This window comes from Chiloscyllium punctatum, chromosome 5 (assembly GCF_047496795.1).
Source record: "Chiloscyllium punctatum isolate Juve2018m chromosome 5, sChiPun1.3, whole genome shotgun sequence".
Taxonomy (NCBI): domain Eukaryota; kingdom Metazoa; phylum Chordata; class Chondrichthyes; order Orectolobiformes; family Hemiscylliidae; genus Chiloscyllium; species Chiloscyllium punctatum.
This window is the reverse complement of record NC_092743.1, coordinates 112,113,269-112,135,716: the sequence shown is the minus strand read 5'-3', so window position 1 is coordinate 112,135,716 and position 22,448 is coordinate 112,113,269. Positions and strand designations below refer to the sequence as shown.

The 22,448-nt window shown below is 41.1% G+C and overlaps 1 protein-coding gene across 6 annotated transcripts in view; it reads left to right on the top strand.

Moving 5' to 3' along the window:
• golga4 (golgin A4) overlaps positions 1-22,448 on the top strand; it is a 183,124-nt gene that overhangs the window by 119,244 nt on the left and 41,432 nt on the right. For all 6 annotated transcript variants that reach the window (XM_072571048.1, XM_072571049.1, XM_072571047.1 and 3 more), the window contains one exon: positions 19,584-19,705. In XM_072571048.1, coding sequence (XP_072427149.1) covers positions 19,584-19,705 — 122 coding nt within the window. The remainder of the gene's footprint in view (positions 1-19,583; positions 19,706-22,448) is intronic.

Below are 22,448 nucleotides of genomic sequence, written 5' to 3'. Positions count from 1 at the left end.
AGAATCAGACATTGTCAACATGCAAAAACAAGGTTTAGGGTGTAAAGAAATACAATGATTCCAGGAAGTTAAGCGGATTGATCACGTGGAGGGATAACCATTGTGGCCAAGGTTTGTGTTGACATTTTTGTTCTATCCAAAACAAATGAAGATTGGCATAATGGTGGGCAGAGCCAAATGTAACTTAGAATTTTAACTTGTGATTACTATCAAGCCGCTGTTGCATAAACTGAGGCATAGTTCAGAACTGAACCTTTGAGACTTATGCAGGACATTACATGACGGAAGACAAAGGGACCCTCCTCATCGCTTGAATGATATTTGACAATCCATTGAAGATTGAACATGCTACCTCTGTATTCTGCATATTTCAGGAAGCTAATTCTAATGTTTAGATTATTTAAAGAGTAATACTTCAAAGCAGAAACATTTACTAAGAAATCAGCTATGCAGTTACTATATAAACGGTTTCCAAAAGAATGTTTCTTATAATACAGCAGTGACTCAACTTAAAAATGCTTCATTAACTGCAAATTGCAATGGGATGTTCCCAAGAAATGACTGAGGCATTATAAATGCAACTCTACCTTCTTTTGATGAAGGTGATTGAATTGCCTGTGAGGTAAAGCTATGCTGCAGTTGCAACCAACTGAATTCATTTTTAAATTACATTCTCCTTGCTGTTTTTGAAAGAAGTACAAGGATGTTGCCAGGGTTGGAGGATTTGAGCTATAGGGAGAGGCTGAACAGGCTGAGGCTGTTTTCCCTGGAGCGTCGGAGGCTGAAGGGTGATCTTGTAGAGGTTTACAAAATTATGAGGGGCATGGATAGGATAAATAAACAAAGTCTTTTTTCCCTGGGGTCAGGGAGTCCAGAACGAGAGGGCATAGGTTTAGGGTGAGAGAGGAAAGATATAAAAGAGACCTACGAGGCAACTTTTTCTCACACAGGGTGGTACGTGTATGGAATGAGCTGCCAGAGGAAGTAGTGGAGGCTGATACAATTGCAATATTTAAAAGGCATTTGGATGTGTATATGAATAGGAAGGGTTTGGAGGGATATGGGCCGGTGCTGGCAGGTAGGACTAGATTGGGTTGGGATATCTGGTCGGCATGGACGGGTTGGACCGAAGGGTCTGTTTCCGTGCTGTACATCGCTATGACTCTACATCCGAGCTTACTCCTGAGTTAATTTTTTTTATGGCCTCCAGCAGATTATTTACTCCAAACTTTTTATTTTTGGACCTCTTAGAATAGCTATGGAAACTCTGACTTAGTATAACAAGTTTAATATTTAATCTTGCATAATTTATTCAAGTCATCTTTATTTCCCATAATTTGATTTTTCAGTTGGAAATGATTAGACAGCAGGTGGCAAGTAGGCTTTTTACAAAAAAGGACTGCCTCTTTACTCAAAACAGCTAAATTCTTATCTAAAATATTCATAACAAAAATACATTAATTTCAATACTCGAAGTAAATGGGTGAGAAATGTTTTAAATTGCTTGGCTGGTGTGTTTGCAGATCACTGATTCAAAATACAGAATATAAATTTGGTGTAAACCTAAGTCTCAAATTTGGGCAGAGACAACAAAAACAGAAGAATTCCAGGAATACTTTGTGTGACTATTATATCATTCTGCTTAATAAGAGCCAAAACAAAGGCACATCAGGTTCACAGGCTTTAATAGGCAAGACTGAGAATAGTTGCTGACACTTGTTGCTGCGTGGGTGTATCTATTTAAATCTATTTTTTAATAAAGATCATTAACATATAGACTTGTCTCACTGAAGATACACCACATTGTTGAAATATTGCGTTACTGTTCAGCTGTAACCTGTCTATTCTATCTACAAAGTTCTGTGATTAAACAACAGTTAACATAAGAATGATGCAAGAATGTGTTAAGTTAGAGCAATTAGCTTTCTGGTTTAAAGGAGCTGGCTAACTTAAATAGAATGAGCAGACTTAACAGATGAAATGAGACATTTCGAGAGGAAGGACATGAAATAAAGGTGAAATAAAGGATGCATTGGAAACACTTGCAGGCATAGTGAGACTTATGTGTAAAGTCATTGAAGGCAGTTGGGCAGGTTGAGAGCACTGTTGTTAAACTGAACACAATCCTCGATTTATAAGTAAAGGCATCAAGTACAGAAACAAAGAGGTTACAGTAAACTTTGATGGAAGTCCAACCTCGTCTGGAGTATTGTATCCAATCTTAGATACCATTCTTCAGGACAGATATGGAGGTATTGGAGAAGAGGCAGCAGGTATTTGTAAGAATGGGTTCGGAGATGAGGGACATCAGTTACTTGGGTATGTTGGAGAATAATAGACTTTTATAGCATAGTTTGAGACCATTTGGCCCATTGTCCTGTTCAGTTGGCAAGAAATCTAATCCCACCTTGCAGCTGTCAGTTTGCAGCTCATTCTATGTGACACTTTTAAGTGTGTATCCCTGCACCTTTGAAATATTATGACGGTTTCTTCCTCTATACCCTTTTCGGCTGATCCCCGCAATCCTCTCAGTGAAAAGAATTACTCCTGTGATCCTTTTTGACCACTTACTATTTGTCTTAAAGCAATGCACTCCTCAACTTTAAGGGAAAGGACCTTTTTATGCACTTTACCTAGGCCACTCTCAGTTTTATGCATGTCACTATGATCCCTTAGCAATCCTAACCTATCCAATCTTTTTCTTAACTAAACTTCCCCAGTCTCAGCAACATCCTGGGAAACTTCCTCAATATTGTCCAAAGTGTAACAACTTTTTTCTTGGAGTGAAGTGGCCAGAACTGCATGCTGTATTCCAGCTATGACCCAACTACTGTTTTAGTTCTATTCTGACAAAGATCATTGGACTCAAAATATTAACTTTTTTCTCTCTCTACAGATGTTGCCAGACCTGCAATATTTCTCCAGCACACTGTTTTTGTTTTTGTTTCAGGTTTCCAGCGTCTTTGTGCTTATTTTAGTGTTTTACAAAGCTCCTATATACCTATATACCTAGCCAAGCCTTATTTTATGCCTTGACTAATTAAGGCACTTTCTTGATGACCTTATGCATCTATCTAACCTCCTTCAGGTATCTGTTAACATGCACTCCAAGGTCCCTCTGTTTCTTTGCACTGCTCGCTAACCTACCATTGTACATTGCCTTCTCTCATTAGCTTTCTACAAATGCATTGCTGTTCATTCACTTCATTAAACTAGATGTGCCACTGTTTCAGACATGATTCATCCATTAACATCTACCAAAGTACAGTTCCTGATTATTCCCACCTTATTAGTTTTTGTGTTAGCTGCAAACTGTTAATCATGCCCCGACAACACAGCAAGTGCTAGTGAGGCTAGGAGCAGAGCGCAAGTGCAGCTGAACATGTGGCTGCAGAACTGGTGTGGGATGGAGAGCTTCAGATATGTGGATCATTGGGATACCTTCTGGGGAAGATGGGACCTGTACAAGGAGGACAGATTGCACCTGAACTGGAAGGGTACCAATATCCTAGGTGGTAGATTTATACGATCTCTTTGCAAGGGTTTAAACTAGTTTGCCAGGCGGATGGAAAGGGAACTGTGAATGAGAAGATGGGATAGCTGGTAAACAGGCAGATACAGTCTGTAGAGAGTCTGTGAGGAAGGATAGACAGTTAAGGGGGCAAAGTTGCAGTCAATGTAATGGGTTAAAGTGTGCTTTTTAATGCAAGTGTCAGGATGAAGGGTGATGAACTTAGAGCATAGATCAATACTTGGAGCAGCGATGTTATGGAGACTTGGATATCTCTAGGGCAAGAATGGTTGTTGGATGTTCCAGGGTTTAGATGTTTCAAAAGTAATAGGGAGGGAGGTAAAAGTGGTGGGGGAGTGGTATTGCTAATCATGGATAGTATATTAGATGCAGAAAAGGAGGTCATCGCTGAGAGTTTGTTTACTGGGTCATTATGTGTGGAAGTCAGAAACAGGAAAGGGGCAGTCACTTTATTGGACGTTTTCTGTAGACCCTCCCAGTAGCAACAGAGGCATGGAGGAGCCAATTGAGAGGTAGATTTTGGAAAGGTGCAGAAGTTGTTGTCATAAGTAACTTTAACTTCCATGCTATTGATTGGAACCTCCTTAGTGCAAATAGTTGAGATGGAGCAGACTTTGTCAAGTGTGTCCAGGAAGGATTCCTGACTCGATATGTAGATAGGCTGACTAGAGGGGAAAAGTGAGGACTGCAGATGCTGGAAACCAGAGTCTAGATTAGAGTGGTGCTGGAAAAGCACAGCAGGTCAGGCAGCATAGAAGCAGCAGGAAAATCGACGTTTCGGGCAAAAATGTCGATTTTCCTGCTCCTCAGATGCTGCCTGACCTGCTGTGCTTTTCCAGCACCACTCTAATCTAGGCCCTGACTAGAGGGGAGGCCATATTGGATTTGATGCTTGGCAATGAACCAGGTCAGGTGTTAGATCTCTCAGTGGGAGTGCATTTCGGTGACAGTGATCACAACTCCCTGACCTTTACTGTAGTCATGGAGAAGGATAGGAGCAGATGGTATGTGAAAGTATTTAATTGGGGGAGGGGAAAATTACAATGCTATTAAACAAGAACCGTGGAGCATAAATTTGGAACAGGTATTCTCAAGGAAATGCACCAAAGAAATGTGGAGGTTGTTTAGGGAGCACTTGCTGTGAGTGCTGAATAGGTTTGTCCCATTAAGTCAAGGAAGGGATGGTTGGGTGAAGGAACCTTGAGTGACAAGAGATGAGCAACATCTAATCAAAGAGGAAGAAGGAAGTCTATTAAGATTGAGAAAACAAGAACCAGACCGGGCGCTTGAGGGTTACAACATAGCCAGAAAGGAACTGGAGAATGGACTTGGAGAAAGTGAGGATTGCAGATGCTGGAAATCAGAGTTGAGAGTGTGGTGGTGGAATAGCAGCTGGTCACGCAGCATCTGAGGAGCAGAGGAATCGACATTTCGAGCATAAGCTCTTCATTAGGAATGACTTGGAAGAGCTGGAAGGTGGCATGAAAAAAACCTTGGTGTATAGGATTAAGGAAAACACCAAGGCATTCTACACTTATGTGAGGAACAAGGAGATGGCCAGAGTGAGGTTAGGACCAATCAGGGATAATGGAGGGAACTTGTGCCTGGAGTCAGAGTAGGTAGGGGAGGTTCTGAGTGAATACTTTGTTTTGGTATTCACTAGTGAGAGGGACCTTGTCATTTGTGAGGGCAACATGAAGCAGGCTGATATGCCCGAGCCAGTTGATGTTAAGAAGGTGGATGTGATGGAAAGTTCGATAAGTATGAGTATAGAGAAGTCCCCTGGGCTGGATGGGATATGCGTAAAGTTAATACAGGAAGTGAGGGAAGAAATCGCTGAACCTTGGGTGATGATCTTTGTGTCCTCACTGTCCACTGGAGTAGTACCAGATGAATGGAGGGTGGCACATGTTATTCTCTTGTTTAAGAGAGGAAATAGGGATGACCCTGGGAATTACAGACCAGTCAGTCTTACGTCTGTGGTGGGCAGATTATTGGAGACGATTCTGAGAGACAGGATTTGTGATTACTTGGAAAGTCCTAGTTTGATTAGAAATAGTCAGCATGGCTTTATGAGGGGCAGGTCATGCCTCACAAGCCTTATTGAATTATTTGAGGATGTGACAAAACATATTGATGAAGGTTGAGCAGTGGATGTGGTGTATGGATTTTAGCAAGGCATTTGATAGGGTTTCCCATGCTAGGCTCATTGAGAAAGTAAGGAGGCATGGGATGCAGGAAAATTTGACTGTCTGGATACAGAATTGGCTGGCCCATAGAAGACAGAGGGTGGTAGTTAATGGAATGTATTCAGCCTTGAGCTCTGTGACCAGTGGTGTTTTGCAGGGATCTGTTCTGGGACATCTGCTCTTTGTCATTTTTATAAATGACTTGATGAAGAAGTGGAAGGGTCAATTAGTAAGTTTGCTGATGACCCAAAGGTTGGTAGAGTCGTGAATAGCATGGAGGGCTGTTGTAGGTTGCAACGGGACATTGACAGGATGCAGAGCTGGGCTGAGAAGTGGCAGACGGAGTTCAACCTGGAAAGTATGAAGTGATTCATTTGGAAGGTCGAATTTGATGTCAGAATGCGGGGTTAAAGGCAGGATTCTTGACAGTGTGGAGGAACAGCGGGATCTTGGGATCCATGTCCATAGATCCCTCAAAGTTGCCACTCCAGTTGATAGAGTTAATAAGAAGGTGTATGGCATGTTGGCTTTCATTAGCAGGTGAATTGAGTTTAAAAGCTGTGAGGTTATGCTGCAGCTCTGTAAAGCCCTGGTTAGATCACACTTGGAATATCATGTTCTGTTCTGGTCCTCTCATTATCGGAAGGATTTAGAAGCTCGAGAGGGTGCAGAGGAGATTTACCAGGATGCTACCTGGACTGGAGGGCAGGTCTTAGGAAGAAAGGTTGAGGCAACTAGGGCTTTTCTCATTGGAGTGAAGAAGGATGAGAGGCAAGTTGATAGAGGTGTACAAGATGATGGGAGTCATAGAGTGGATAGCCAGAGACTTTTCTGAGGCCAGAATTGGCTATCATGAGAGGGCCAAATTTTAAAATGATTGGCGGAAGATTAAGGGAAGACATCAGAGGTAGGTTCTTTACACAGAATGTGGTGGGTGTGTGGAATGCACTTCCAGCAGTGCTAGTAGAGTCAGATACGTTTCGGAACATTTAAGCAATACTTGGAGAGGCACGTGAATGATAGTACAATGAAGGGTATGTAGGTTAATTTGATCTTAGAGGAGGATAAAAGGTTAGCACAACATCGAGGGCAGAAGGGCCTGTACTGTTCTTTGTTCCATGTACATTCAATTCTTAATCATTGTTATTTGCCACGAAAAGCACAAACGTGGTATTGAGGCCCACAGAACTTTGAAGGAAATAACTTATTCATCACAATAACTCTCATTACCCTTTTACTGCCAGTCCATTTTGAATTCAGTTTGCTATTTTGCCATCAAATTCTTTAACAGTCCATATCACATATACTCGTCTCATTGATTGTCCTTGTTACCTTTCAAATAATTGAATCATGTTAATCAGACATGGCATTCCCATGTGTGCTGTCATTTATTCGTGCCTTTCTAAATTATTTCCTCTTGTCCCACAATTATATCCAGTAACTTTTCATGCTGCAGCAGTTATGTTTTAGAAGCTCGATTTATCGCTCTTTTCCCAATATAAAAAATGATAGAACATCATTGGGTCCAACACATCGGCATCGTGCTGGTCTTCAAAGAAGATTGAAAAATGATTGTCTAAGGCTCCACAATTTATTCTCTTGCTTTTAATTTTTAAAAAAATGAACCTATTCTTTTCATCATTCTATTCAGATATATTATTACACACCTCTGGAGCAGGTAGGGTATGAACCAGGACACTTGGCACCCTACTACTGTGCCACAAGAGGGCCCTCTTGCTGCTTTTAACAGTTGAGGATACATTTCATCCAGGTTGGAATTTGGCCTTTTTCAGAAATTTCCTATTCAGGATGGAGTTCATAGCTTTTGATACAGAAGAAATAAAAGATCTCTGATATAGAGAGTGAATGTTTAAGGTGATGACAGGGTGCCAGTCAAATGGGGTGCTATGCCCTTAATGATTAGGGGAAAGTGAGGACTAGAGATCAGAGTCAAAAAGTCTGGCACTGGAAAAGCACAACAGGTCAGGCAGCATCCAACGAGCCAGAGAGCTGATGTTTCGGACATAAGCCTTTCATCAGGAATGTGGGGGGGGGAGGTGTGGCTGGAGCAAGATAGCTTGACAGGTAGCTGGGGAGAGGGGAGATGACAAAACTACGTCTAAGCACCTCATCTACTGTCTCTGTTGTTTTCGACATTGGGGAGACAGGACACCAACTTGCGGAACAATTTAGAGAACATCTCCGGAACAGACGCAGCAAACAACCATACCGCCGTGTGGCCGACCATTTCAACTCCCCCTTTAAGTCTGCCAAGTCCTGCCTTCTCCCCTGCCAAATCCAAGTCACCCAGTGCCTGGAGAAAGAACACCTCATTTTCTGCCTTGGGACCTTCCAACCATATGGCATCAATGTCAATTTTGCCAGTTTCCTCATCTCCCCTCCCCCCATCTTATCCCAGATCCAATCTTACAACTTGGCACCTCTCCTTGAACTGTTCTACCTGCCCATCTTCTTTCCCACCTATCTACTCCATCCTCCGCTCCACCTTCATCTACCCATCCACCTTCCAAGCTATCTTCTCCCAGTCCCACCTTTGGCCCACCTCCCTCCACAGAAACATCACCTCTCCTGCTCCTTGGATGCTGTCTGACCTGCTGTGCTTTTCCAGCGCCGCACTTTTTGACTATGTCCTCAATGATTTCAAACTTCCTGAGTATAGTTGAATTGCAATCATCCTTAGAAATATGGTGTATTCTATTATACTCTTGAATTGTGTTTTGAAGATAATGGACAGGTTTTGGGAAGTCCGATCATTAGTTACTTGCTAGGCTTTGACCTTACTCTTCCAACTATGGGTTTTGTATAACTTATCCTGTTCAGTTTGTGGTCAGCTGTAATAGTGGGGGAATTCAATGATATTAGAGTCATTGAATGTTACATGGGGATGCAGTTAGATTTCTCTTGTCGGAGGCAGTCATTGCCTGGCACATTTGTGCAATGAACGTTCCTTGCCATTTATCAGCTCAAGTCTGAATGTTGGACTGAGCATTGCCTGCTTCAGTACTTGAGGAATAGTGAATGATAATAATCAAGCTCTGAATGACAATATTTGAAAGAAGCAGCTGAAGATACTTGGGCCTAGGCCATCACCTGACAAGCTCCTGCAGTGATGTCCAGGAGTTGAGATGATTAGCCTCCAAGAAGCACAAATGTTTCCTTTGTGTAGGGTATCAAATTGACCATGGATTGCCAGATGGAATTAACTGAAAGGAATTTAACTAAATAAAACAGTGTCGGGCTGTTGTGGTGCAGTTGTAATTAAACAGTTAGATTCCCCTGGTCTTCACCACTTCTAACTTAGCTGCTGTGCACTAACTGAGGTGACCCACCTGCCATGGAAGGACACCAGACACTGTAGCTGGTACTCTCTGTACCTTTGGACTGAGAGACACAGATTCAAGTTTCACCTTGAGCAGTGTGTAATAACATCTCTGAACAGATTGATAGAAAAATAGGTCAAATAAAAAATAAATTTCTAAAATTAGGTAAAGGATGCAGGGCTGTTGTGGTGTAGTGGCAGTGTCCCTACCTTTGAGACAGGTTGGCCTGGGTTCACATTCCACCTGTTCCAGAGGTGTGTTTAACATCTCTGAACAGGTTGATTAAAAATACCTTAAAGTAGTTGGGGTTGTTGTGGCACCGTGGTAATGTTTGTATCTCTAAACTAGGAGGCCCAAGTCCCTTCTCCTGCGGAGCTGTCATACGTGTCTGAACAGGTTGATTTAAAATATGACATGATATGATTTCGTACAGTACAATTGCAATGTTAAAAAGGCATCTGGATGGGTATATGAATAGGTTTGGAGGGATAATGGCCGGGTGCTGGCAGATAGGACTAGATTGGGGTGAGATATCTGGTTGGTATGGACGGGTTGGATTGAAGGGTCTGTTGACATGCTGTACATCTCTATGACTCTGTAACTCTATGTTTCTGTTGTATTGTGGTTATCACACCCTCTTTATGAGTGAAACAGCCCTGGTTTGAAAGCAGATAGAGAAACCTATATATGTTGATTGTTTTGGTGATGAACTGGTTCCTGAAATTAGAGGTCTTGTGGAACAGTAGTCATATTTCCCCCTCTGAGCCAGGAAACCTGGAATCAAGTCCCCTCTGCTTCAGAGGTGTCTTAACATCTCTAAACAGGTTGATTGGAAAATATCTTCAATGAAGTGATTGTTACAAACAAAACTAAACCTTACAAACTTAATATATGAAGTCCAAAATAATTTCAGGTCGAAACTTTCAATGAGCGTGATGTATTTGCACTAACTCACAAACTGATTTGCTGCAGCTATATTATTAGTGATCTCCAGGATGTCAACGTGGCCATTAGCCAACCCTTTTTTAGCTGTGAAAAGAGAGAGTGATGGGATGACCAACCGTGGTTTGATTACAATAAATTTCAGGCAACCTTTGTTCTGGAATGCATTCAAGCCTTTCCCCATTTTAGGGAATCAAAAGGTGGACAATAAACTGATAGCTCCATTACATCAGGTGCAATATTAATTTGATTGCAATGCAAAAGCTTTAGTGATTAGCCAATTCTAAGCAAGCAAAACAGGAAAGCTGTCATGGTGACACGTAGGGAAAAAGGCTTCTTCTTTTGTTAACATAGTACCTTATCTGTAAGGCTGAAAATTGTGCCCTGATGAAAGTAGAAATAGAATCATTAAGATGTATAGCATGGAAACAGATCCTTCGGTCCAACCCGTCCACGCCGACCAGATATCCTGAATTAGTCTAGTCCCGTTCGTCTGTATATGGCCCTTATGCCTCTAAACCTTTCTTATTCTTTTATCCATCTGGATGTCTTTTAAATGTCCTAATCGTACCAGCCTGCACCACTGCCTCTGGCAGTTCATTCCATACACCCATTATCCTGTGCATGAAATAGTTGCCCCTTAATTCCTTTTAAAAAATCTTTCCCCCTCGTATTGAACCTATGCCTTCTAGTTTTTGAACTCCGGGGAAAAGACCATAGCTATTCACCCTGTCCATGCCCCTCATGATTTTGTAAACCTCTATAACCCTCAGCCTCTGACGCTGTAGGGAAAATCACCCTCTCCCTATAGCTCAAACCCGCCAACCCTGGCAACGTTCTTGTATATATTTTCCGAGCCCTTTCAAGTTTCACACCATCCTTCCCGTAGGAGGGAGACTAGAATTGCAGGCAGTATTCAAAAAGTGACTAACCAACATCCTGTACAGTCGCAACTTGACTTCCCAACTCAATGCACTGACCAACAAAGGCAAGCACACCAAACACTACCTTCACAATTCTGTCAGCAACTCCATTTTCAGGGAGCCATGAACCTGTACTTCAAAGTCCCTTTGTTTAGTGGTAGTGGGAACCAGTCAAATAGTTAGCAAAGGTATCAGTCTAAGGCTTGTGCAGTTGGGAAAAGGAGCAGGTCAAGTAGTCAAGGCAGGCAGGAGCAAAGCTGATGATGAGGTAGGACTGATAAATTAAATTGCATTTATTTCAGTGCAAGAGGCCTGACGGGTAAAGCAGATGAACTCTGCATAGTTGGGAACCTGAGACGGAGTTACCATAGCTATAACGGAGATGTGGCTCAGGGATGCACAGGATTGGCAGCTTGATGCTTCAAGTAATGGATGCTACAGGAAGGATAGAAAGGGGGATAAGAGAGGAGGGGGAGTGTTGTTTTTCTCATTAAGGATAACATTACAGCTGTACTTAGGGAGGATATTGCAGGGAGTATGTCTACCTCAACAGTCTAAATTGAAAAAAATAAAAATCAACATTAGGTCTGTTAATGTACTTTAAAGCTCAACTATCCGTCTCTCATTTTTATTTCCATTTTCGTGACATAAATATGGCCTACTTTGCATTTTTTATTAAAGTTTGAACTGTTGCTAAAATAGCTTTTAATGCTTTTTGTAACTGAATGCTCATTCTATGAGACTCCCTTGTTCCTTATCATATTCTAATTTGCCTTTCTGAAACCTATCATAATTTTCACCATTTGCTGAGACAGTGTAGAATTTGTGGCTCTCCTCTGCAACACTAACTTGAAAATAAATTGTAATCATTGTCCTGCTTACACACAGTTGAAACTGTTTTAGTCCACTTGTTGTCCATGTAACTGATTCCAGTGTTACTTGGACCTTTGTGAAAGTATTACAGAGGAACCTTGATAATCTGAATATCAATTATCTGAATTTTGGATTATCCAAAAAAGATCTCGAGGTCCCAATAAAAACATTACATCAAAGAGGTGTTTCCAGCACTGATCATGTCGTTTGTTTACAATGATTAAAAGTGAATTTAGCATACTGAAATGCTGCCGAGAACAGTCCTGGACATCGATGGGAGTCCAGACACCATCTCCAAATGACTTACCTCTCGCCCTCTCTCTGTTTCCCCCCAAACTTGCCCTGGAGTTCTACACAGGCATGTGCCCTAAATGGAACTTGTCAAAAAGTTGCAGTAAAAAGGTGTGTGTATGTGTGCTATTTTGAGACTTCCCACCCCCTCCACCCCAACATCCAAAAAATAGACAGCAGTTTTGCTGTTGGTCTCCAGTCCTGCTCTGGAGGAGGGGATTGGGAGCAGATGGAGTGCTGGGGGGAGGGGGGGGGGGGGTTCGCAGAGCAGATGAGGGGCTGACCAGCACAGATTGGGTGAGAGGAGTGGGCGCTTGCACACGGTGTTCTGCTGCCTAGTCTCCTGAACGGGGAGCAGACTTAGCAAGTGCTCGCTGTATCCATCCCACTGAACTGACTGGGATTGTGGGGGGGGGCGTTCAGCAATGCTGCAGGTCCCTCACACATGTGTGTATCTGCTCAGAAACAAATACTGAATATCTGGAAAAAACAAAATGCTATAATTATCCTTATTCAGCAGAGTCTCTGCAGAATATCTGGGCAAAACAAAATGCTACAATTATCCTTATTCAGCAGAGACATACGAATCCCCTGAATATTTAAAGGCAAGAAAAAATTCCATTTAACTCTGAAGGGCTGCAATTCTAAAAATGCCAGCTTTTGTTGAGAACCCGCAGAGCTTATTTAAAATTTTGCCCAAGAAGCCAATTTCTAAAAAAACGTGTAAACTGAAAACTGCAACACACCCATCATCCAAACATGCGTACATGTGCATAACGTTTTGACAACCCTATTGAAATTATTTAGTTGTATTGCCAACTTTGTATTTTTCAGCTTATGCATCTTCTGAAAGAAATGTGCTTTAAGGAGGCTTGTTTACTATTGACAATAATTTTTGTTTGTCATTCCGTTTTGTGATGTCTGCCTTCTAAACTCCCAAGTGCTTGGGATGGTACCAAATGAAGGATAGTATGATTTATATTTGATTCTCCCTTGATTCAGCAATAGCATTATCAAAGTCAGAAAATTGTGAATTTAATTGAAGCGCTGTTTTAGAAACTTGAGCACATCAACTTTACTGACCTGCTGTACTGTGGCAATGTTGGAGGTGGCAACTTTCAGATCGCACATAAAAACAAGGGCTTAGATCTAATCCTCAAAGTCGGCCATTTCTTGATATCTTCATTGAGTCTGGCATCAAGAAGGCCAAGTAACTCAAAAACAGAACTTGGTTGTATTCTTAGAAGTCAGTCATCTTAGTCACAGAACATCTGTGCAGAAAGTCCTCAGCATAATGTTCCTAGAGCCTTCAACTGCTTCTTCAATAAGCTACCATCCTTCCCATCAGTGGTCAGAAATGAGAATGTTTGCTGATGATTATGCAATACTCAGCACTTTGTGTGCCTTTTCAGGTATTAAATTAATCTGTGTGCATATGCAGAAAGACGTAAGATAAAGGAGTGGAAATAAGGCCATTTGGCCCATCCAGTCCACTCTGCCATTCAATCATGGCTGATGGGCATTTCAATGTCACTTATCCGCACTCTCCCCGTAGTCCTTAATTCCTTGCGAGATCAAGAATTTATCAATCTCTGCTTTGAAGACACTTAATGTCCCGGCCTCCACTGCGCTCCATGACAATGAATTCCACTGGCCTACCACTCTCTGGCTGAAGAAATGTCTCCTCATTTCCATTCTAAGTTGACCTCCTCTAATTCTAAGGCTTTTCCCCATGGGTCCTAGTATCCCTGCCTAACAGAAACAATTTCCCAGCGTCCACTCTTTCTAAGTCATGCATTATCTTGCAAGTTTCTATTAGATCTCCCCTCAACTTTCTAAATTCTAATAATTGCAATCCCAAGATCCTCAGGCGTTCATTGTACGTTAGGCCTACCATTCTAGGGATCATCCATATGAATCTCTGCTGGACACGTTCCTGTGCCAGTATGTCCTTTCTGAGGTGTGGGGCCCAGAATTGGACACAGTATTCTAAACGGGGCCTAACAAGAGCTTTATAGAGTCTCAGTAATACATCACTGTTTTTACAGTCCAACACTCTTGAGATAAATGACAACATTACATTTGCTTTCTTAGCCGTGGACTCAACCTGCAAGTCAATCTTTAGAGAATCTTGGACTAGCCCTTCCAAATCCCATTGTACTTTGGTTGTATGAATTTTCTAACCGTTTAGAAAATAGTCCATGCTTCTCTTCTTTTTCCTTAAGTGCAAGACTTCGCATTTGCTCATGTTGGATTTCATCAGCCATTTCTTGGACCACACTTCTAAACTGTCTAAATCTTTCTGCAGCTTCCCCACCTCCTCGTAACTACCTACCTGTCCACCTAACTTCGTATCATCGGCAAACTTCGCCAGAATGTCCTCCAGTCCTTTCATCCAGATCATTCATATATAAAGTGAACAGCCGCAGTCCCAACACTGAACCCTGCAGGACAGCACTTGTCACTAGCTGCCATCATTTATCCCAACTCTCTGCCTTTTGTCAGACAGCCAATCCTCAATCCATGCTGGTAGTTCACCTCGGACACCATCGGCCCACACCTTACTCAGCAGCTGTCTGTGAGGCACCTTATCAAAGGCCTTTTGGAAATCTAGATAGCTAACATCCACTCGGTTTCCCTGGTCTAACCTACTTGTTACCTCTTCAAAGAATCCTAACAGGTTTGTTAGGCACGACCTCCCTTAATAAACCCATGCTGACTTGTTCTAATCCGATCCTGTACTTCCACGAATTTAGAAATCTTATCCTTAACAATAGATTCTAGAATTTTACCTACAACCGAGGTTAGGGTAATCAGCCTATAATTTTCCATCTTTTGCCTTGATCCTTTCTTGAACAAGGGCGGTTACAACAGCGATTTTCCAATCATCTGGGACTTTCCCTGACTCCAGTGAATTTTGAAAGATTACAACCAATGCCGTGGCTATTTCTTCAGCCACCTCCCTCAGAACTCTAGGATGTAGCTCATCCGGGCCAGGAGCTTTATCAATTTTTAGATCATTTAGCTTTTCTTGCACTTTCTCTTTTGTAATGGCTACCATTCTCAACTCTCTGCCTTGACTCTCCTTCATTGTTGGGATAATACTCATGTCTTCCACTGTGAAGATGACACAAAGTACTTAAGTTCTTCAGCTATTTCCTTCTCTCCCATTGTAAGCCTTCCTGCATCAATTTGGAGCGGCTCAATTTCTACTTTTGCCTCTCGTTTGTTTCTTATGTATTGAAAGAAACTTTTACTATTACTTCTAATATTACTGGCTAGCTTACCTTCATATCTGATCCCCTCCTTCCTTATTTCTCTCTGTTATCCTCTATTTGTTTTTGTAATCTTCCCAATCTTCTGACTTACCTGTGCTCTTGGCCACTTTGAAGGCTCTCTTTTTTGTCTGATACATTTCCTGACTTCCTTTGTCAGCCATGGCTGTCTAATTCCTGCCCCCCCCGCAAGATATTCTTTCTTTTCTTTGGGATGAGCCTCTGTACTGTGTCCTCAATTACACCCAGAAACTCCTGCCATTGTTGCTCTACCGTCCTCCCCACTAGGCTCTACTTCCAGTCGATTTTTGTCAGTTTCTCTCTCATGTCCCTGTAATTGCCTTTATTTAACTGCAACACCATTTTATCTGATTTTGCCTTCTCTCTTTCAAACTGCAGGCTGAACTATACCATATTATGATTGCTGCCTCCTCAGTGTTCCCTTACTTTAAGATCTTTTATAAAGTCTGGCTCATTATATAGGACGAAGTCCAGAATAGTCCCTTTTGGGCTCCATCACAAGCTGTTCCAAAAAGCCATCCTGTAAGCATTCCATGAATTCCCTTTCTTTGGATCCACTGGCAACATTATTCACCCAGCCTATTTGCATATTGAAGTCTCCCATGATCACCATGACCTTGCCTTTGTGATATGTCCTATCTATTTCCTGGGACATATTGCGCCCCTGGTCCTAACCACTGCTGGGAGGTCTGTGAAAAAAATAACTCCCATTATGTTTTTTTTTGCCATTGTGGTTCCTCAACTCTACCCACACAGACTCCACATCATCTGACCCAATGTCATTCAGTATCATAGATTTAATTTCATTCTTAACTAACAAGGCAACTCCACCCCCTCTGCCCACCACCTTGTCTTTTCAATAAGTTGTAACTCCTTAGATGTTTAACTGCCAGTCCTGACCCCCCTGCAATCACATCTCATCACAATCATTTACAATGATTTGTGCTGTTAATACGTCTGCTTTGTTACGAATACTATGAGTATTCAGGTAAGGCACCTTCATGCTAATTTTCTTTTCCACGTGATTTCCAACATCTTTAGTAATATGTCCTCCGTTATCCTTCCTTTTTGCTTCATTCCTCATCTGCCTTGATCTTAAACCCTGCACACAGGCTAACGTGCTGCTTATCTTTCTATTTGACTACATACTCCCTGTTGCTTTCCCTTTCCCTTACCCCAACTCACAAGTTTAAAGTCCTAGTGACCACCCTGTTTATCCTTTTGGCCAGAACACTGGTTCTAGATCAGTTCAGGTGGAGACTGTCCCATCGGTACAGTTGGCCCTAGTTCCAAAATTGATGCCAATGTCCCATGAAATGGAACCCCTCTTTCCCACATCAATCTCTTAGTCAAGTATTTACTTCCCTAATTTTCTTATCCCTCTGCCAATTAGCACATCAATCCCACTGCCCTGTGGTGAGCATTTCAACTCTCATTCCCACTCTGCCGAGGACATGCAGGTCCTGGGCCTCCTCCACCACCACTCCCTTATCACCTGACGCCTGGAGAAAGAACGCCTCATCTTCCATCTCAGAGCCCTTCAACACCATGGCTTCACCAGTTTCCTCATTTCCCCTCCCCCCACTTTACCCAGTTCCAATCTTCCAGCTCAACACTGTCCTCATGACCTGTTCCATCTATCAACCATCCTTCCCAAGTATCCACTCCACCCTTCTCTCTGACCTATCACCTTTACCCCCACCTCCATCCATCCATTGCACTCTCAGCTACCTTTTCCCCAGGCCTATCTCTCTCGTATTTATCTCTCCATCCCCGAGGCTCCCAGCCTCATTCCTGATGAAGGGCTTTTGCCCGAAATGTCAATTTTCCTGCTCCTTGGATGCTGCCTGACCTGCTGTGGTTTTCTAATCTTGCTAATCTCCAGCATCTGCAGTACCCACTTTCGCCTGGAAGGAGAAGTTGATGAGTGCACCCGAAACGCTGGTTCTCCTGCTTGGATGCTGCCTGACCTGCTGTACTTCTCCAGCACCACACTAGACTCTGAGATCTAGCATCTACAGTCCTCACTTTCTCCTGACTGGGAACTATACTGTCTTAACTTTGTTGTCACTGCGCCAAAATTGTAGAATTCGTACCCTAAGAGCATTTTTGGTTGAGGTGCAGTACATGGACTGCAGTGGTTCAGGAAAACATTGATTTAAGAGTAATTATGGATTATAGTGATATGGATTATGACAAGTTTATAGTATATCACCTTTACCAGGGATACCTAAATGCTGTGATAAGATGAATAGCTAAAGTCCGTTGTGCAAATAAATATAAAACCTCTCCAGATCTCCATACAAAAGTTTTTAAGAGGTTGCATGAACAAAGCATCACCTGCTCATTATTTTCAAAGGCTGAACAGATTTACTTTTAGTCTAAGTCAGCTATCTATTAATTTATTTCCAAGGCTATACTGATGTCTTGACTTTATATCAATATGAAAATCAAAACTCTGGGTCAACGTGACAGTCCAGTCAATGATGTGATCAAGGACTTGAATACAAAAGAGTTCATCATCTAATCATCCACTGAGTCAAATATTGGAGTACATCTGAAATGTTTGAAAATGCTGGTCAACAACACTTTCAGTCCATGCGCAAAGATGACCACAACCTTCCCATGGCTAATCATTTAAATACAATATCCTACTTGTCTGAGATCAGCATGCTGCAGTGCTACAGCGAATCACAACACAAACTGGAGGAACAACATCCCATCATCAGACTAGGTATTTTAAACCTTCTGGACTTAATATTGAGTTCAACATCTTCAGATTGTGAACACACTCCCATTTCTTCCCTTTTTTTAGCTTCACCTGTTACATTCTCAGTCACCATGTTCTCTCTCCCCTCCCCTCTTTCCAGTGAGACCATCTTTTCTTTCTAGTTTGGACACACCATTGTTTTGCCATTCTCACATTCTGACTACTTAATCTGCACTATCAACACCCTTTCTCCTCCACACTCCACCCTCACACCATGGCATAAATACTGCCCCCTTCATACTTTACCTCAGCTCTGATGAAGAGTCATCGAGACTCTTGTCTGAATGTTCGCTTGTCTCTCCACAGATCCTGTGATTTCCAGCACTTTTTGTTTCCTGTACAGATTCCAGAATCTGCAGTAATTTGCTCCTCCATTAATAACTTGAATCTTTTTCTTTTACTAGTATTACAAGCTATAATGCCTTGCAATTTCTTGTTTGCGGTAGACCCTAGGTTCTTCACTGTTTTGCTGGGACATTTCAAGTACACTGTTGACATTTGTATCTGAGTTGTTTTAAAATCTGAGGAGGTTTCTGTTACACTTTCAGGCAGAGTCCCCCACTCTTGGATGAAAAAAAATTCTCTAATCCTTTTGGCGGTTACTTTAATTGTGTGCCTGCTGATTATGCTTTGACCTTTCTTGGAAAGGAAATGTTTTTCCTGTATTATGATAATTTTGTACTCCATCTATAATCATAATTTTGTACTCCATTAACTCTGCTGTCAATTTCTGTTGTTTTGAAGAAAACAACCTCAAATTATCCAATCTTTTATCAGAGCTGAAGTTCTCCAGTCCAGGTCTTGACCTGATGACTACAACTTGGAGTTTCAATTTGTGCATAGTTAACTGTAAAATCTGTACTTTCTGTTTGTAAGATGCAAATTGTTTACAGATTTGGATTTAGCAGTGTGTATAATTCAATTTCTTGGATTTTCAATTAATACACTGTTCTGCATGATGTCAGCAAACATAAAAAAGGAATGAGAATGGTGTAAACAGATTTCAGAATCAAGTTGGGTTGGTACTTGGGCCATGGCAATCAAACAAAGTAATGGGAATGATGCAATTGCCTTCTGAGAACCGATTTGGACTTAATGGGTCAAATTATCTCCTTTCATGACTCTTAACTGGTGTATTTTGCTTCAAATAATAAATTAATTTCTCCTAAATGTCATCAATGTTAATTCACGAGCTGAGCAAATAAAAAGCATGGACACAAGAAGATGTAGTCCAACTTTGGTACCCACCAGTAATGTTGAAAAATTAGTTTTTAACCAACTCAACTGGTCACCATATTTGTTAAAGCTGCTTTTTGTTTACTCGCCATTGTTCTTTATCCTAATATGTTCTTTATCCTAATATGAGGCCACAAAGTCATTCCAATAAAAACTCAAAATATTACTGTGCTAATTTTTTGGTTCACAGGTTGGAACTGGAGGATCTGCAGCTGAAACATAACTCAACTCTCAAACAGTTAATGCGAGAATTCAATACGCAGCTAGCTCAGAAAGAAGAAGAGTTGAATATATCTGTCAAACAAGCTATTAGTAAGTATAAGAACAAGAATAATTTTGAAGGTAGTTACAAACCAACGGGATATTGTATAATTTTTAAGTAGACATTTGTTATGCCGCTCTTGTCCTTGTCTCTTTCCACTTGTAATTGAATCCTTTAGTAATGATTACAGATTCAAGAAGCAATAAAATGGTCTGTAATAGTTATTTAACCTCTCAATGCTCCTTATGCAACAGGAGTTATATTATCATTGGGAGTTTTATTGCTTTTAAAAGTAAAGAAGATGGAGCTGAAATGCAAATGATAAATAGGCAAAAATAAAGGTATGAGGAGAAAGTGAGGACTGCAGATGCTGGAGATCAGAGCTGAAAATGTGTTGCTGGAAAAGTGCAGCAGGTCAGGCAGCATCCAAGGAGCAGGAAAATAAAGGTATGTTTGTCTCAAACCAACTGAAGCCTTTGAGGACAAAACTGAGTATTGTTTTCTGGTTCATTTTACTACATGTTAAAGGTAAATGCCCCTTTTATATTTAATATGTAAAATTTAGAGTGAAGGCCAAACATTACATTATTTTTTAAAATGGAAATGGAAAATAGCTTCAAAGAAAATATTTTGTTAGCTGTGACTGATTTAAAAGTGCACTCACTTCTGAGTCAGAAGGTTGTTTGCTCAAGACAGCACAAAAATCCACACTGACAGTCTAGTATATTGCTGAGAGAATACTGCACTGATGAGATGTTGAACTGAGGCTATTTCTAACGTGGGTGAATGTAAAAATTCCCATGGCTCAGTATTCAAAGAAGTGTAGGGAAGTAAGAGTAATATTCCAGTTTCCATGCTAATATTTAGCCTTCAAACATGACAAGAATTGGGAGCTTATGGTGCATAAATTGGCTGCCATGTTTCTGACACTGCAACATTTTGAAGTACTTTGTCTGCACAGTGATTGCTGATGGAAAGGCCATCAATGCAAATATATTTTTCTTTTACATGCTCATTTCCTTAAAATTCGGTGTCTAATATCTGCTACTGAGATATCTGACAAGCTGCAAATAAAATTGAAATGTAGCATTGTAAAATTATATTTGTATTCCATTTATATAAATTAGGGAAATCATTCTCAGCATTTAAAAAAAAAAGTTTAATCTGAATAACATGGATGGTTATAGATAATTCATCACCTGGAAATAACATGTAAAATCCCAGTTGTCCATGCTAAATTGCCCATAGTGTTAGGTGCATTAGTCAGAGGGAGATGGGTCTGGGTGGGTTACTCTTCGGAGGGTCGGTGTGGACTTGTTGGGCCAAAGGGCCTGTTTCCACACTTTAGAGAATCTAATCGAAGTTGAAATTGGACTTTATACTGGTCATTTCAGAAATTATTTTTCCTGTAGAATTAAAGCAACAGAAATTAATTAGCTGCATTGATCAAGAATGATCTTGGAATCAAATTCTTGATCAAAATCTTGATTTTGGAATCAAAATCGAACACACAGGATCTAAATATAGTAAACTTTTTATTAACTGGCATCTATGGGACCAGGAGTCTACAGATTGATTAAGAAGTCCACAATCAATGTAAAAACACACACTAAGTAATAAAAACATAATGCAGTATGTATACACATTACTGGAGTACTTTGTTTGCAGCATTAAATAATAATGCAACTTTGCCTTAAATAAAATCTACTGGCAGGGAGCCTTCTTACTTATTTAAGGTATATAATTTTTGCCGGTTTATTGAAAGTGCTGGTTCATAAGGTGCCAGTTAAAGCCATGTTTGCTGTACATTTTTGTTTTTGCTTATGTGACAGCCAGAAACTTAGCGTCTAGATATGAGAAGTACTTTTACTTTTAATTTATTCTATGTACCTTTGGATCCACAAGACCATTTATCAATAAAACTATTTGCAAAGACTACTGCATATTAAGATCAATCAAAAAGCCTTAAGCAGCCGAGTACAAACAAGGACAATGTTTTGAATCTGGCGAATATAATGGGTGGCACGGTGGCACAGTGTTTAGCACATAGTGCCGGAGACCCAGGTTCAATTCCCGCCTCAGGCAACTGTCTGTGTGGAGTTTGCACATTCTCCCCATGTCTGCGTGGGTTTCCTCTAGGTGCTCCAATTTCCTCCCACAGTCCAAAAATGTGCAGGTTAGGTGAATTGACCATGCTAAATTGCCCGTAGTGTTAGGTAAAGTGGTAAATGTAGAGGAATGGGTCTGGGTGGGTTGCTGTCCGGAGGGTCGGTGTGGACTTGTTGGGCCGAAGGGCCTGTTTCCACACTGTAAGTAATCTAATCTAAAAACTAGGTAAATTATCCACAAATCCAGAGTTTAACAACAAAAAAAAGCCTTGTTTAAAGGATCTCAGGATGTATTTGTGTCTAACTTGATCTCCTAAATGTTAGCAAGGACAATATGCTGGCGGCTTTACATGGTTTCCTCTATGCCTGACCTGCTGTAGAGATACAGTCAAGTTTTGATCAGTTGAGTAAGGGAAAAAAAACTGGCATTGATGAGATACTAATTCAGCAGTTTCACAGAAATCAGATGATGGGCGAATATGTTTGTTCAACTAACATTGTAGGAGTGTGGATTGATAGGTTAAACGAATTGAGGCAAAGGCCCATTGTGTTTACAGAGAAGTGGCTAAGCAGTCACCACCACAGGACAAAAAGGCACTGGAAAAACAATTTGACTCTCCAGGGTTAATTACCTAAGTAATTAAGAGCTATTACAGGCATTAGTTATTGTCTTCCAAACTTTCTT